The sequence below is a fragment of the Rhinoderma darwinii genome, chromosome 11 (assembly GCF_050947455.1).
Source record: "Rhinoderma darwinii isolate aRhiDar2 chromosome 11, aRhiDar2.hap1, whole genome shotgun sequence".
In the NCBI taxonomy this organism is placed as follows: Eukaryota; Metazoa; Chordata; class Amphibia; order Anura; family Rhinodermatidae; genus Rhinoderma; species Rhinoderma darwinii.
Window position 1 is genome coordinate 57,429,162 of NC_134697.1, and position 18,716 is coordinate 57,447,877.

General features: G+C 42.3%; 1 protein-coding gene across 1 annotated transcript in view; it reads left to right on the plus strand.

Annotated features, from left to right (window-relative positions):
* WNT8B (Wnt family member 8B) overlaps positions 1–18,716 on the plus strand; it is a 50,904-nt gene that overhangs the window by 16,856 nt on the left and 15,332 nt on the right. Inside the window, exon 2 of the mRNA XM_075842729.1 lies at positions 11,985–12,018. Within this exon, the coding sequence (XP_075698844.1) occupies positions 11,985–12,018 (34 nt within the window). The remainder of the gene's footprint in view (positions 1–11,984; positions 12,019–18,716) is intronic.

Below are 18,716 nucleotides of genomic sequence, written 5' to 3' on the forward strand. Positions count from 1 at the left end.
CGGCAGTTTTTCCGGCCGTAAACCGCCGAAAAGTCGGGAGCAGAATGCCTCCAAACATCTGCCCATTGATTGCAATGGGAAAAACAGTGTTCTGTTCCAGTCGTTTTGAAAAAAGGCCGCGGAAAAAAACGCCCACGAAAAAGAAGTGCAGGTCAATTCTTGGGCCGTTTTTGGAGCCGTTTTTCATAGACTCTATTGAATACAGCTAAAAAAAAAAGCCGTAAAAAAAGCTGCAAAAAACGCGAGTTGCTCAAAAAACGTCTGAAAATCAGGATCTGTTTTCCCTTGAAAACAGCTCTGTATTTTCAGACGTTTTGGAGTTTGCATGTGACCATACCCTAAAAATTATATATGCAAGCTTTCAGAGCACACAGGCTCCTTCTTCAGGTAGGTTTACAATTGAACGAATGACAACATTTAACCCCTTAGTGACCATTTTAAATCTTCATGACCAAGCTATTTTTTGCATTTTTCCATCGTCGCATTCCAAGAGCTATAACTTTTTATTTTTGCATTGACATAGCTGTAGAAGGTCTTGTTTTTTGCAGGACAAGTTGTATTTTTTAATAGCACCATTTTGGGGTACATATAATTTATTAAGTTTTATTAACTTTTTGGGGGGTAATGGAAAAAAAACCATACATTTCGCCTCTCTTTTTTGCGTCTTAGATTTACGCCGTTTACTGTGTGGAATACATAACATAATAACTTTATTCAGTGGGTCATTACGATTGCGGTCATACCAAATTTATATAGATTTAGTATGTTTTACTACTTTTCCACAGTAAAAACAGTTTTTTTTCAAAATTATGTGTTTTTCTAGCGTCATGTTTTAAGAGCCATAATTGTTTTATTTTTACGCCGATGCAGCTGTATGAGGTTGTTTTTTGCGGGACGACTTCTAGTTTTTATTGGTACCATTTTGGAGTAATTGCGACTTTTCAATCACTTCTGAATTTCACAAATTCTGAAGGCAGGATGAACAGAAAACAGCAATTTTGGCATTGTTTTTTATTTTATGTTTTACGGCGTTCTCCGTGCGGGTTAGATAACGTAATCGCTTTATAGGTGGGGTCGTTACGAACGCGGCGATTACAAATATCTGTCATGTTTTAATTTTTTGTTTTTTCCTATTAAAGTAATTTATAAGGGAAAAGGTGGGTTTTTCATTTATTTTATTTGGGATTTTAATTTATTTATTATTAACTTTATTAAACTTTTTGATAACTTTATTTTTAGTCCCACTAGGGGACTTCACTATGCAATCTTCTGATCGCTTTTATAATACACTGCAATACTTCTGTATTGCAGCGTATTATTCCCTGTGTATTATTCCCTGTGTAAAACTGACAGGCACCTGCTAAGTCATGTCCAGGCATGGCTTAGCAGGCATCCACTACAGGCAGATCTGGGGGCCGTTGTTAAGCCCTCGGTTGCCATAGAAGCCATTGGCACCCTATGATTGCAATTGCAGGGTGCCGATGGGGTGAGAGAGGGAGCCCCCTCCCTCCAAAACCACTTGGATACGGCACTCGCTATTGAGCTCCGCATCTAAGAGGTTAAATGGGTGAGATCTATGTTGAAATCGATCACACCCGTTAGTGCAGGTGTCCGGCTGTCTTTAGACCGCACGACACCCACTTTAGCTGGCACAGGACACCTGTGCCGGGCTTATGTCAGAGCGCCGTGAAAAGGCGGCGCTCTGGCATAAGTACCCTTAATGGCCTCCGTGAAAAGGCGTATTGGCGGTCATTTAGGGGTTAAGAAGTTACACTTCCACAGATTGTGGCTGAAAGAATTATTTTCTGACAAAACAGATATGACATCACAAGCTAGGATGGGACAAGAAACATCAAGAAAGAAGAAGACAAACTGGACCCCACAATATGGACACAATCCAACTCTGGATTACTACATAGACTGTTTCAGAAAAAAAGTTAAATCTGAGATCTTGGACCAACAGCACAAAGTAACACACAATCTCAGCATGGAGGAAAGGAATGCCACAAAATCACTAAAATCCAACTGTAACGTCCTTGGTCACTGACCACGAACTCCTCCCATCCTGTCGACGTCCTTCTCTCCAGAGATGTCTGCACATGCGGCCGTTCTGTTTTGCGGTGACCACTAGGGTGCGTTCGCGAGCTCAGTCCAGCCTTAAAGAGGCTCTGTCACCAGATTTTGCAACCCCTATCTGCTATTGCAGCAGATAGGCGCTGCAATGAAGATTACAGTAACGTTTTTATTTTTAAAAAACGAGCATTTTTGGCCAAGTTATGACCATTTTTGTAGTTATGCAAATGAGGCTTGCAAAAGTCCAAGTGGGTGTGTTTAAAAGTAAAAGTCCAAGTGGGCATGTATTATGTGCGTACATCGGGGCGTTTTTAATACTTTTACTAGCTGGGTGCTCTGATGAGAAGTATCATCCACTTCTCTTCAGAACGCCCAGCTTCTGGCAGTGCAGATCTGTGACGTCACTCACAGGTCCTGCATCGTGTCTGACACATCGGCACCAGAGGCTTCAGTTGATTCTGTAGCAGCCTCGGCGTTAGCAGGTAAGTCAATGTAGCTACTTACCTGCAAACGCTGATGCTGCTGCAGAATCAACTGTAGCCTCAGGTGCCGATGTGTCCTCGCTCGTCTGACACGATGCAGGACCTGTGAGTGACGTCACAGCAGTGATCAGGCAGAAGCTGGGCGTTCTGAAGAGAAGTGGATGATACTTCTCATCAGAGCGCCCAGCTAGTAAAAGTATTAAAAACGCCCCGATGTACGCACATAATACACGCCCACTTGGACTTTTACTTTTAAACACACCCACTTGGACTTTTGCAAGCCTCATTTGCATAATTACAAAAATGGTCATAACTTGGCCAAAAATGCTCGTTTTTAAAAAATAAAAACTTTACTGTAATCTACATTGCAGCGCCTATCTGCTGCAATAGCAGATAGGGGTTGCAAATTCTGGTGACAGAGCCTCTTTAAGGAGCTAGAACTCACACATGTGTGAGATTGAGCTGATTGCTCCCAGGTCACCCTGGACTATAAGAAGGTCTCTGCTCCTCCCTGCATTTCCTGAGAGTTGTTCTCATTACCTAAGTTTGTCTCTGCAAATGGTCCACTAAGTGTCTCCAGTTCCCAATGTTCCCCGTTCCTGCCACCTGTAACCTCTATCCCGTGTTATCCTGGTAGAAGTGCCATATTCGGTTGGAGTCGTGCTGCGCTGAGTACCTCGCCTGTCCTGCTTCACCATGCCTCGTGCCTGCATGCTGCCTAGTCCCATCTGAGCCTGTCTTGCTACTGTCTATACGAACTATAGACTTTGACCTGTGTCCTGTTGGCCTGCTGCCTTACCGTTAAGGCGGTACGGCCCAGTGGGTCCACGCACCCTTCGTGACACCAACAAAGACATCATCATCAAACCAGCTGATAAAGGAGGCACTGTAGTAATGCTGTATACATCTGATTACATCCAGGAGGCACACAGACAACTCTCAGACAAAAGAATATGACACCCTGCTTAAAGAAGATCCCACTAAACAATACACAGAGGAACTTGTCCATATCATCAATAGTTTCAACGTTGTGTCAGACAGTGTACTGGACCATATACCGGACAATCCCAGAATGGGTACATTCTACATGTTACCCAAAATACATAAAGAAGGCAATCCAGGGAGACCAATCATTTCTGGTGTTGGGACTTTAACTGAGAATATTTCTGGCTGGGTGGAAAATCTTCTAAAGCCCTTGGTGAGGTGCACACCCAGTTATGTCCAGGACACCACAGACGTCCTCTGCAAACTCTCAGCCCTAGGTCCACTACCAGAGGGAACAATATTGGCAACTATAGATGTGGAGTCTCTGTATTCTAACATCCCCCATGAGGATGGCATAGCCGCATGCCAACACTTTCTTCAAAAAATCAATCTAGCGGCAGAGCCAGCCCTACAACTCATCAGGTTCGTACTCCAACACAATTATTTTTTATTTGACAGACATATATCTGCAATGTATGGGAAGCGCTATGGCTAGCAAAATGTCACTACAATATGCTGACCTCTTCATTGCCAAAAAAGAGGAGGAGTTTGTCAACCTGCACAAATAAACCTCTAGCATATTTCCGGTACATTGATGACCTGCTGATAATCTGGACAGGCTCTGAACATGAACTGCTTTCTTTCCATAAAAACTTTAACAAGTTCCATCCTACCATCAAACTCACTCTGAACTACTCCACATCTCAAATACATTTCCTGGACATGACCATATACATGAGAAGCAATACCATACAAACAACAATCTACCATAAACCTACAGGCCGTCCAGCATATCTGAGATGGAACAGCTTCCATCCGAGACACATAAAGGAATCCATAATCTACAGCCAGGCTCTGCGGTACATACGGATCTGTTCAGACAGTGGGGACAGAGAACAACACCTGCTATCACTGAGGAATACATTGTTACAACAGGGATGCCATCCAAGGATTATAGATGATCAGATCTAAAGAGCAACAAGAATTCCAAGGAGCAATCTTCTGGAGTACAAAAAGAAGGAATACTACAGCAGGGTGCCCCTAGTGGTCATATACAACCCACAAATGAACATCTTGAGGAAAATTGCTGCTGATCTCCAACCTGTATTTAGCAAAGACAATACATTGAAGGAAATATTCCTGTACTTACCTCTCCTTGCATACAAACAGCCACCAAACCTAAGGAATCTCCTGGTCAGAAGTGCCCTCTCACCACCATCAGAGACTGGCACTTTTCCTTGCAACAGTAGAAAATGCAAGACCTGTACCAACATCTTGTCATCAAACACCATCCAGATACCAAACACGCAGCAGGACTATAAAATCACTGGCACGTTCCCCTGTACATCCTCCAATGTAGTGTACATGATCCTATGTACTAGATGCATAGATAAAGGAATCTACATTAGAGAAATGAAACAAAAACTACAAACCAGGATGAATCTACAGATATACAATAAAACAGGAGGTGGATACACCTGTGGGAAAACACTTCTCTGGACCAGACAAAAGTTTGGCAGATTTAAAGGTCCTAATACTGAAGACTATATTAAAAAAGAAAAAAGTACAAAGCGCACATAGTGCATGAACCAGTAATCCCAAAGATATGAGAAGCGGTGGTTAAATATGCTGACCTGGTATAGTTATGCTAGGAGCATAACATCCAAAAAAGCGTGCTCCAATAATCCACCTAGGTGGAATGCTTGGGGTAAGGTTGCAGCCCAAATTCCGATTCGAAAGCCGTGGTAGCCTCGCTGTGTATAATGGAGATATTTGGAGAAAAAATGCAATATACAAGAGCGCAGCCGTAGTCAAACTAAATTTTAATTGTACAGATAAAACGACTCGTTTCAAGGCCGAACTGGCCCCTTCATCAGGTTAAGTATATTCAATTTTTTCTCCAAATTTCTCCACTAATACTGAAGAGTCATTTTAAGTACGACCGAGAAAAAAAATTGGGAATTCAAGCTGATAACATTCCAGTCATTGACACAAAGGCCTCAATCTAACACCTGTATTTATGAGCCATTACATGGACACACATCACCTCCCCCATCAGACTGACTCCAGATCCCTTAAAGGGGTTTTCCCACCAGGGACATTTATAACATATCCACAGGATATGTCATAAATGTCAGATAGATGCAAGTCCCACCTCTGGGAATTCCGACCAAAAATTCCGGCAGGTGAATTCTGACCATAAAGAAGGAAACAGCATAGCTCTCTGAGCTACGCAGTTTCCGTAAGTCCAATAGAACTGAATAGTAGTTATGGAAACAGCTTAGCTTGCATGCTACGCTGCTTCCATAACTGCTATTCACTACTATGGGACCTACGGAAACAGCGTAGCTCAGCGGACTACGCTGTTATCGTAACTCCCGACCATAAAGTCAGGAAGTGGCCGGGAGGCAGTGAGAGCAGAAGAAGGTAGAATGGGGTTTAGGGGGCCCCGTTCTAAAGATAGGTGCGGGTCTCAGAGGTGAGACACACATCTATCTGACATGACACATCCTGTGGATTTGTCATAAAGGTCCCTGGTGGGAAAACCCTTTAATTCTTAAAGGGCACCTGTCACCAGCATTTCACCTATTGAGCTCTACTCACCCCTTGCTGGCTGCTGATGTCAAAAGTTCATTGGCGTTATCCCCTCTGTTAAACTGCTCCTCCTACCGTAAATAGTGGACTGCAAACAATTTGCGCCTTTTATAGTAATAATCTGGCGTTCCTTTGAGCGCACGCACCAGAACAGGACATCGATGACAGGCACGGGATTTAGTGTGTGTTGGGGGGGGGGAGGCGAGTAGCTGTCAATCAAGTAAAGAGACGGGGTAAACTCGGAAAGGCCTGAGGAATGAAGATATGACTCTTTTCAAGCAAAGATATGACTCTCATCTGCTCATTAGCATACGGTGTGGGAACACTAAACTGAATACTAAAGGTACAGAGCCTCCTTCTGAGATAATTATAGGTTACATAAATATGATTTTTCACCCACTTCCACCAGGTATTGCTGCTTTAATAGGTAAAATGCTGGTGACAGGTTCCCTATAAGTCATCACCCCTTTAACCTCTGTTTGATTGCCCCGGCTTATATTAATGATGTATCACCTCATGTACTAAATTTCTTTGTGTAACGTGCTTTTTTTCTAAGTCATTCATTTGTAAATTTGCCTGAAGAAGGAGCCTGTGTGCTCTGAAAGCTTGCATATATCTTTTTTCTCATTAGCCAATAAAGGTGTCATACCTACGATACTTTTTGTCTTTTTGATACAAAAGTATTTAACATTGCATATTGATGTTTATTACAATTCATTCTTCTCTTTAGCACATATTTCCATTGTCACAAACTGCCACACATCCCCAAAACCTACCAGACTTCCCCTCATGCTGACTAATGGCAAGATTTTCTTGCTTTGCAACGATTTTTCTTTTTTTTCTCTAAATACTTTATACTTTTGGCCATAGTTCAGTATTTTTGGTTTTTTTCAGACCACCGCGCTTAAAGAGACTCTGTCACCACTTTATCAATTCCCTATCTCCTAACTAATCTAATAGGCGCTTTGCTGCTGATAACTACAGTGTGATTTTTTTATTTTTTTTTAAACGTTTATTATTTTCAAAGTTATGATCATTTTTCTAAATATGCTAATTTGGCTATACTTCCCAAATGGGAGGTGACTCTTTCTTTTCACTATGGGGGTGTAATGTTTTCTGTATGACGCTGTCCAATCAGCATACAGCTTCTCCCCTTCCCTGCCCAGCAACAGAGTGATCATATAGCATACAGCTTGCATTCCTGACTGTGTATTCAACTGGTGATACCTCCGGTTGTGTCACAGCTAGAACTGCGATCCTGGTGTCATATGAAAGATTAGAATGTCATAATGATGGCGGCTGCGCGAAAATCATGCAGCCGCGCATAATATGCTGATGACACACGGAGCTTTTATGGACCTTTTGCGTGCACAAAACGCACACGCTCGTGTGAATCCGGCCTAAATCTAAAATCTAAGGGGGGTGTGAAAAAAAAAACACAAAAAAATGATACCACACACACTTACATAAGCCATAAATGTAGGATGGGAGGGCAGTGGAGGCCCCAAAATAAATTCAGACCTCAGACCAGACCCTTAAAGCGTCCTTCTAGTTATAAAAGAAAAACTATTCTATTAAGAGAGTTTGTAATATAATCTTTTTTCTAAACCATTGTGTTAGGCTAGATTCACACGAGCGTTGCATCCGTGCTGTACGCTGCGGGTTGCGTTATCACGCATCCCCCATAGACTAGAGTCTACGGAGGGATGCGTGAAGCGCAAAAAAATAGGACATGTCCTATTTTCTCACGGACCCATTACACGCTTCGTTGAAACAGCGGCCATGTGAACGGCCCCATTGAAATACATAGGTCCGTGTGACGACTACAGCTCTCTCCAACTGTTTGATGTGCATCGCGTAGCGAGGACATCGCCCAGTCTGTGCTGCAATTTAACATCAATATACCATAACAGATATACGATTATATTGGAAACTCTTGCACTATAATCATAACTGAAGGTACGCTGTAAAAAAAATCAGACCTCAAACCACACATCACAATGATTTAAAACCCCAGACCAGACCCCTGATTTAAAAAACAAAAACAACCCCAGACCTCCTAAATAAATAAGATCCTTGACGCTACCCCCCAAATAACCCTTCGGAACTCCATCCCAACCCAAACACACCCTTCCTGTCTTTTGTGCATCACTGTTTACTTCCAGAGGCTGAACACCCCATACGTTATTCTTAGTTTGCTACAATTGTATCCAGTCTTGACCATCCTCTGCCTGGACTTCAAACTGATACATTGAGCTGTATTGTGTTTTCATAAAAAACCCCTATTGGTAAATACAGCCTAAAAATAAAACCATAGGTACACAGGTTAATTAACATGTAAACATGTGACTATTTAACGCTATGGTTTAATTAAAATGTAAATAAATGACTAAATATTTGACATCTTCAAATACTAAATGCCCTTTTATTTTTGCTTTTGAGGAATTTACTTTTAACCCGTTAGTGACCATCAATACGCCTTTTCACGGTGGTCACTAACGGGCCTTAGGCTAGGCCGCCGCCTTTCCTCGGCAGCCTAGTCTAAGTCCTGCATGGGTGTACTGTGCAGGCTGGAGCAGGTGCTTTGCTGTCTGATGGCAGCCAGGATCCTACTCTAGTGGTCACAATTGAAGTTTACTTAGGTTGCGACAGTTTAACCCCTTAGATGCTGCGTTCAATAGCGACCGCGGAATTTAAAGAGGCTCTGTCATCAGATTTTGCAACCCCTATCTGCTATTGCAGCAGATAGGCGCTGGAATGTAGATTACAGTAACGTTTTTATTTTTAAAAAACGAGCATTTTTGGCCAAGTTATGACCATTTTTGTAATTATGCAAATGAGGCTTGCAAAAGTCCAAGTGGGTGTGTTTAAAAGTCCAAGTGGGCGTGTATTATGTGCGTACATCGGGGCGTTTTTAATACTTTCACTAGCTGGGTGCTCTGAAGAGAAGTAACATCCTCTTCTCTTCAGAACGCCCAGCTTCTGGCAGTGCAGATCTGTGACGTCACTCACAGGTCCTGCATCATGACGGCCACATCGGCACCAGAGGCTACAGTTGATTCTGCAGCAGCATCAGCGTTTGCAGGTAAGATCGACTTACCTGCAAACGCTGATGCTGCTGCAGAATCAACTGTAGCCTCTGGTGCCGACACGATGCAGGACCTGTGAGTGACGTCACAGATCTGCACTGTCAGAAGCTGGGCGTTCTGAAGAGAAGAGGATGTTACTTCTCTTCAGAGCACCCAGCTAGTGAAAGTATTAAAAACGCCCCGATGTACGCACATAATACACGCCCACTTGGACTTTTACTTTTAAACACACCCACTTGGACTTTTGCAAGCCTCATTTGCATAATTACAAAAATGGTCATAACTTGGCCAAAAATGCTCGTTTTTTAAAAATAAAAACGTTACTGTAATCTACATTGCAGCGCCTATCTGCTGCAATAGCAGATAGGGGTTGCAAAATCTGGTGACAGAGCCTCTTTAAGTGGTTTACAAAGGGAGGGGGTTCCCTCTGTAACCCATCGGTGGCCCACAAATGCGTTCGCGGGCCATCGATGTGTTACAATGGCTGTCAGGGCCCTGGCTATGTGCCTAATAGGTAGGCATGGCCTCATAGAGTTTACATTGACAGGCAATAATGCTTTGGTATACTAAGTATACCAAAGCATTAAATAAGCAATCAAAAGCTTTCCCTGGTGAGACTTAAAAAAAAATGAATGTGAATTTTTTTTATTTAAAAATGTTAACCGTAAAAAAATAAAAAATGATTTTATTTTTTAAAAGTGTAAAACAAAAATAAAAACATACATATTTGGTATCGCCTCGATCAGGATGACCTGAACAATAAAGTTACCATGTTATTTAAACCGCAAGGTGAACAAGGTAAAAAAAAAAACACCAAAAACAATTGCTATTTTCCCATTCCCCTCCCCAACAAAAGAACAAATAAAAGTTAATCAATAAGACCCTTGTACCCCAAAATGATAGCAATAAAATCTACATATCATGTCACAAAAAACAAGCCCCCATATAGCGACATCGACAGAAAAATACAAAAGTTGTGGCTCTTGGAAAGCGACGATGCAAAAACAAATAATTTTAGTTCAAGTGTTTTTATTGTGCAAAAGTAGTAAAACATATAAAAAAAACCTCTACATATGTGGTATCGCCGTAATTGTACCAACCCATAAAATAAAGGTAACATGTTGTTTACACCACACGGTGAACAGCGTAAATTTAAAATGCATAGAACCATGGCATAATTGCTGTTTTAATAAAACTTCATCCAAAAAATTATATGTACCCAAAAATTATTCCATTGCAAAATACAACTCATCCTGCAAAAAACAATTTCTCATAAGCTATGTCGATGTAAATATAAAAAAGTTATGTCTCTTTTAATGCGACGATGGAAAAACAAAAGGAATTGGTTGGTCATAGCGGCATAAAATAGGCTGGTCACTAAGGGGTTAAGCTTCAGCCTATAAAATCTGTGAACACATAGACACACTATATAAACAAACACCTACAGGAGCTTTTATGACACCTCATTCTATATTCATAGGCATTAACATGGAGTCGTCCCCCCCACACACCCCTTTTGCAGTAAAACTGCTTCCACTCTCCTGGGAAGGTTATCTACAAGATTTTGTATTGTGTCTGTGGGAATTTTTTCCCATTTCATCCAGAAGAGCATTTGTGGGGTCAGACACTGATGTTGGAGGAGGGGGCCTGGCTCGCAATCTCCATTATAGTTCATACAAAAGGTGTTTGATGGGGTTGAGGTCAGGACTCTGTGCGGCCAGTCAAGTTTTTCCACACCCGACTCACCCAACCATTCCTTTATGAACCTTGCTTTGTGCACTGGGCAAATTCGTACAGGAACAGAAAAGGGCTGAACCCCAAATTGTTCCAACAACGTTAGGAGCTACAATTTTCCAAAATGTCTTGGTATGAAGCATTAAGATTTCCCTTCACTCGAACTAGGCCAACCCCTTAGAAACACCCCTATAGCATTATCCCTCCTCCACCAAACTTTACAGATGGCACAATGCAGTCAAGCAGGTAACGTTCTCCTGGCATTCACCAAACCCAGACTCGTCCATCAGACTGGCAGATAGAGAAGCGCGAATCATCACTCCACAGAACACGTTTCACTACTCCAGAGTCCAGTGGCGGCGGCTTTACACCACTCCATCCAACGCTTGGCATTATGCTCGGTGATGTACGTGTTGTATGCAGCTGCTCGGGTCATGGAAACCCTTGCCATGAATATCCCGGCGCACAGTTTTTGTGCGGAAGTTAATGACCGAGGAGGTTTGGATCTGAGTCAGCAGAGAGTTGGTGACTATTATGCACTACGCGCCTCAGCACGCAGCGACCCCGCTCTGTAACTTTACGTGGTGTGTCGCTTTGTGGCTAAGTTGCTGTGGTTCCTAAATGCTTCCACTTTGCAAAAATACCACTCACAGTTGAATATCTAGGAGGGAAGAAATTGCACGAACTGACTTGTTCGAACGGTGACATCCTATTACAGGACCACGCTGGAGATCAGTGATCTCTTTAGAACGACCTATTCTTTCACAAATATTTGTAAAGGCGACTGCATGGCGAGGTGCTGGATTTTATGCACCTGTGGCAATGGGACTGAATGAAAAACCTGAATTCAATGATTAAGAGGTGTGTCCCAATACTTTTGTCAACATATTGTATCTGTCTGTGTCTCATCAAATCCATCACGCATTTACTCATAATAAAATAAGTGAATGAAAAATTCTTGGAATGGTCTGAATGATGAAGCTGGGGTTTGTTTCTTTCAATTAATGGTTTGCTCTGACTCTTGCAGGTCAGTGAACAATTTTCTGATGACCGGCCCCAAGGTAAGAGACATTCCTTTGATCTACATGTAGACTTTGTAAATTGATTTCTGGCCTGTGCAAGATCTCATTTGTAATCAGAAGCAGGGTTATGGCTTTGTCTTGTTCTCAGTCGTGAATACAGATTATTGCAGAATATGAATTTATTGTAATTGCTGCAATTGTCAAAAAAACTTTTAGTTGAGGGCCTAAAGAGCAATTCCACCAATTATATATTTACATATCTACATTTACATTACTTTAAGGGTTATTTAAGAAAAAAAAAATCCACTATAGAAGCCTTTTCACGGTCCTGATGTTTCGGAACTTCTCTTAGATCGGTAGGTCTTCTCCCTAGGGTTGGAGATTTATTTCCTATTGCTTATTTAGCACCAACATATTTTGCAGCGTTGCAAAGAAATTGTTACCATTCGCATCAGTCCTTGTTCCCAATGGGGCTCACAATCTAATGTCCCTAACTCAGACACAAACTAGAGCTAATGTCATAGGAAACCAATAAACTGATTTAGTATGTTTCTGTAGTGTAGGAAGAAAATGGAAAACACAGGAGGAAAACCATACAAACTCCATGCAGATGGTGTCCTTAATAAGATTCCAACCCAGGACAACAGAACTCCGGGCCGATTCTAGCTTTTCTGCTGCCTGAGGCGATAATTAAAAAATAAATTTCCATACCCCAAAAAATCCATACCACCCATTATCTCGCTACAGAGCATACAGTGACTACAGTACTGATTAAAAGCAGAATAAATATTTACATTGACCCCTCCCACACCTTGACGTAACTGCACATCACGGTGAGCAGTTAGTTAGCGCACCTTGACGTGCAGTTATGTCTGGAGTTTAACAGTTAACCGCCGCACGCCACTATACCACAGCAGCGGTTAACTGTGCAGGGTATCTACCCTGGTCTCCCACTTGCCGATCAGCGGCCCATTGGCGCTGATTTAGGCAATTAACCCCTTAGATGTGGGGTTAAACCGCATTTAGGCGGTTTGAAGCACATTGGCAGCCCCGCATTTCGATTTCGGGCGCTGACGATGGTTGGCATGGCAACTGGAGGCCAGACAATGGCCTCCAGGTCTGCCATGTACGGAAGCCTATGTGGATAAGCTTCCAGCTGGTCCTCATACGCTTCCTAGTACATCACTGTCTGTATCAAACTGACAGTTAGAATACATTACACTACATAGGCAGTGTAATGTATTCTAACAGCAATCAGAGCTGCAAGTCTTCAAATCCCCTAGTGGGACAAAAAAAAGTTTGGAAAAAGTTAATAAAAATATTTTATAAAAGTGTAAAAATAAAGGTTATAAGTTACAAAAACAAAAAATGCTTTTTTAAGAAGTGTTTTATTATAGGAAAAAAATGAAAACGTTAAAAAAATGTATACATATTTGGTATCACTGTGTTCGTAACGACCCAAACTGTAAAACTATAATGTTATTTTCCCCGCGCGGTGAACACCGCAAATAAGTAAAGACCAATGCCAGAATCACTATTTTTTGGTCTACACCCCTCCCAAAATCTAGAGTAAAAAGTGATCAAAAAGTCGAATGTACCCTAAAATAGTAGCATTAAAAACTACAACCCGTCCCACAAAAAACAAGCCCTTACACAGCTTTTTTGACTGAAAAATGTAAACGTTATAGCTCTCAGAATATGGTGACACAGAAAATGTATTATTTTCTAAAAAAGGGATTTTATTGCGCAAACGCTACAAAACATAAAAAAACTCTAAACATATGGTATCGCTGTAATCGTATCGACCTGCAGAATAAAGTAAAATTTAATTTATAGCGCACGATGAACACCGTAAAAAAAAAAAAACTGAATTGATGGTTTTTTTAATCACCTTGCTAGCCAAAAAATTTAATAAAAGTGATCAAAAAAATCGCATGTTCCTTAAACTTGTACCAGTGAAAATTACAGAGATTGTCCCGCAACAAGTAAGCCCTCACACAGCTCTGGTGGAGATAAAAAAGTTCTGTCTCTCAGAATATGGCGACAGAAATTGTGCAGTGTTCCAAAAGCAGATAAGTTCGGACACCAATTATCAGTGCGACACCGGCCACATATCTATGAATTATTATTTATATACCGCATTATTATACCCTCTTATTATGCCCTGATGTTCTCCGCACAGATTACATTTGCCCCAACATCATAAACTGAAATACTATAAAAACCCCAAACAGGCTCCAAAAGCCAAATGGCGCTGCCTTCCTTCTGAGGCCTACAGCGTGCCAAAACAGCAGTTTACGTCCACATATATGGTATTGCCATACCCGGGAGAACCCGATTAACAGTTTATGGGGTATTTGTCTTCAGTGGCACAAACTGGGCACAACATATTGTGCACTAAAATGGCATATCAGTGGAAACTTTTCACTTTGCACCAACTGCTGTTCATTAACCCCTTCACACACCACAACTTAATAGCATGTCGTGGTGGGGTAGTATATGGAGCAGGTTCACGCGCTAAGCCCGCGCCATACGCTGCAAGTGTCAGCTGTGTTTTACAGCTGACATCCGGGACTAATGGACAGAAACAGCGATCGCACTGTTACAGAAGCCTGTAAAACTGACAATATGCTGCAATACATTAGTATTGCAGTGAATTATAACAGCGATCTAATGATCGCTGGTCAAAACCCCTAGGGTGACTAATACAAATGAGTAAAAAAAAAAAAGTTAATTTATTATTAGTGAAAAAAATGTATAAATTAAATAAATAATAAGTCCAAAAAAAAACACTTTTCCCAATTTTCCTCTAAAGAAATGTAAAATAAATAAATAACCAAATTGGTACTGCTACGTCCGTAAAAGTCCAAACTATTACAATATACCATTATTTAGCTCGCATGGTGAACGCCGTAAAAAATAAAGAATTTCCCAAATAGGGTCACTTTTGGGGTTTTTCCACTGTTTTGGTCTCTCAGGGGTCTTCGCAAATGCGACATGACACCCAAAAACCATTCCAGCTAAATTTGAGCTCCAAAAGCCAAATAGCGCTCCTTACATTCTGAGCCTTGCTGTGGGTCCAAGCAGCAGTTTATGATCACATATGGGGTATTGCCGTAATCGGGAGAAATTTCTCTACAAATGTTGGGGTTCTTTATCTCCTTTATTCATTGTAAAAATTAAACATTTCTGTTTTTTCTGATTTTTTTTTTTATTTTCACTGCCTAATTCCACTAAATTCAGCAAAAAACCTGTGGGGTCAAAATGCTAACTATACCCCTAGGAAAATTCCTTGAGGGGTATAGTTTCCAAAATGGGGTCATTTTTGGGAGGTTTCCACTGTTTTGGTCCCTCCAAACGTGACATGGCACCCGAAAACCATTCCAGCAAAACCTGCGCTCCAAAATCCAAATGGCGCACTTTTGGGGGGTTTTCACTGTTTTGGCACCACATGACCTCTTCAAACCTGACATGTGCCTAAAATATATTCTAAAAAAAAAGGAGGCCCCAAAATCCACTAGGTGCTTCTTTGCTTCTGAGGCCGATGTTTCAGTCCATTAGCACACTAGGGCTACATGTGGGGTATTTTTAAAAACTGTAGAATTTGCGCAATAAATATTGAGTTGCGTTTCTCTGGTAAAACTTTCTGTGTTACAGAAAAATGAACGTCATCGCGCCACTTGCGTCGATGAAAGGCACTGATTGGCAGGGTGCCTTGCCCTGTCATTCAACGACGCAAGCGGCGCTATGACATCATCACGCCGGATACGTCATTGAAAGGTGACATTCAAAGTGTATGCAAGTAATTGTATCTATAGACGCAGGAACACTTATAGTGCAGGATGGTGTAGCGGCAGCTGGCCTCAGTGGCGGTGCTCATCTCGCCTCATGGACGTGCGGCCTTGCCAGTGCTGCAAGGAAACCGTTGTCTTCCCCCTCGGAATTGTAGTATAGGTCATGCAGTCTGACTTTGGTTAAAATGGGGGAATGTGCTTTGGCTATTTAAGGGTTTTGTTTTAGGACAACCAGTTGTCATGTTCATATTAACCCCTCAACACACGTTGACATGAGTGCAAGTCATGGTGCTGGGGGAGAAGTATGGAGCACGCTCCATACGCTGTGGGTGTCATCTGTGCTTTACAGCTGATGCTTGGCACTAATGGCCAGGAAGAGCGATCGCGCTGTTCCTGGCTGTTTAACCCCTCAAATGCTGCAGTTAATCGTGATTGACTACAGCATCTGAGGCGTTATAGAGAGGGGGCGACCCACTCTGACAGTTCATTGGCGCCCCCACAACGCAATCGTGGGGTGCCGATGAAGGTAATGGCAGCCCATGGGCCTAATGAAGGCCCCCAGGACAGCCTTCACTCTACCTCTGTTAAGCCGTGCCTGTGGCAGGACTTAGGCCTCATTCACACGGCAGGGTTTCCTGGCCGGGTGCCGGCCGTTCATAAATTGGCCGGCACCCGGCTGCATTAGGAATAATAGACCCCTAATGGGGCTATTCACACGACCGATTTTTTGACGGCCGGGAAAACCGGTCGTCAAAAAGTAGGACATGCTCTATCTTCGCCCGGGTACCCGGCCGCCCGGCTCACATTGAAGTCTATGGGGCCGGGTAATACACGGCCATCACCGGGATGTGTCCCGAGTGATGGCCGGGTTTTCCGGAGCTTGCGCTCTATCTCCTCCTCCTCACAGCGCAGAGTGCATGTGAGGACGAGTTGATGCCATTCTGACGAATGGCATCGCTGTACACTGTGTGGCAGGGCCGGGGTGTACAGCAGGTGGAAGGGAGCGCTGCGCTGGCTCCCTTCCCCTGCTTGTTTTAAAAGCACCCTGGCCCGGCGACACCTTCGATGGCGCCGCTAGCAGCTGCAGTTGCTGCTGCTGCAGCTGCTACTACTGTAGCGACGCCACATGGGGATTCCCCTTCAGTAGTTGCCGCTGATGTCACTGTCCGGATCTGCCCGGCCCGGCTCGGATGCAAAACTTAATGCAAACCGGCCGGGCAAAATGGCCGATTTTACCGGCCGACACTCGGGCTCGGGAACGACCCGGTCGTGTGAATCCCACCTTAACAGAAGCCGGTAAAAGTATTGCAGTTTATTGTACCAGTGATCCAACGATTGCTGGTTCAAGTCCCCTAGGGGGACTAGTAGATTGTGTAAAAAATTTAGTAAATAGTCTATAGTAGTGAATTATAATTTTTTTTTAAATACAAGTAAAAAAAAAAAACCTTTTCCCATTTTTCCTCTGAAGTAATGTTAAAAAATAAACAAAATTGGTATCGTTGCATTCGTAAAAGTCTGAGCTATTACAATATAGCATTATTTAATGCGCACTGCGAACGCCATAAAAAGATCGCCAGAATCGCTGTTTTTTTGTCAACTTAGCGGCGAATGAAAATTGTAATATAAAGTGATCAAAAAGTTGTACCAATAAAAACCACAGCTCATGCCACAAAAATAAGCCCTCACACCGCTCAATCGACGAAAAAAAAGTTATGGCTTTCAAAATATGGAAAAAAAATATATTTTTTTAACAAATTAGTTTTTTCCTTGTAAAAGGAGTAAAACATTAAAAAAAAACTATATAAATTTGGTATCGCCGTAATCGTATTGACCAGCAGAATAAATTAAATTTGTCATTTTTACAGCACGGTGAAAGATGTAAAAACTAAACCCAAAAGAAAATGGAAAAATTAAGTTTTTTCCAATTCCACCCTACATAGAATTTTTTTTCAGTTTCCCAGTACATTAAATGGTACTTTACATGATGCCAATAGAAACTACAACTCCTCCCGCAAAAATCAAGCCCTCACGCCACTCCGTTGACAGAAAAATAAAAAAGTTATGGCAAAAAAAAATAATGGCTTATGATCATTTTTGTATTTATGCAAATGAGGCTTGCAAAAGTCCAAGTGGGTGTGTTTAAAGTAATTGTCCAAGTGGGCGTGTATTATGTGCGTACATCGGGGCGTTTTTACTACTTTTACTAGCTGGGCGTTCTGACGAGAAGTATCATCCACTTCTCTTCAGAACGCCCAGCTTCTGGCAGTGCAGACACAGCCGTGTTCTCGAGAGATCACGCTGTGTCGTCACTCACAGGTCCTGCATCGTGTCGGCCACATCGGCACCAGAGGCTACAGTTGATTCTGCAGCAGCATCAGCGTTTGCAGGTAAGTAGCTACATCGACTTACCTGCAAACGCCGATGCTGCTGCAGAATCAACTGTAGTGTCGGGTGCCGATGTGTCCTCGCTCGTCCGACACGATGCAGGTCCTGTGAGTGACGTCACAGCGTGATCTCTCGAGAACACGGCTGTGCCTGCACTGCCAGAAGCTGAGCGTTCTGAAGAGAAGTGATACTTGTGATCACTAGAAGTGATCACTAGAAGTGATACTTCTCGTCAGAACGCCCAGCTAGTAAAAGTAGTAAAAACGCCCCCCGATGTACGCACATAATACACGCCCACTTGGACTTTTACTTTAAACACGCCCACTTGGACTTTTGCAAGCCTCATTTGCATAAATACAAAAATGGTCATAACTTGGCCAAAAATGCTAGTTTTTTTAAAATAAAAACGTTACTGTAATCTACATTGCAGCGCCTATCTGCTGCAATAGCAGATAGGGGTTGCAAAATCTGGTGACAGAGCCTCTTTAAAAAACAAAAAAACATGATTTTGCGATACTCTGTCACTAGATGTCTATGCTATATGTGCCTGTGTGACCA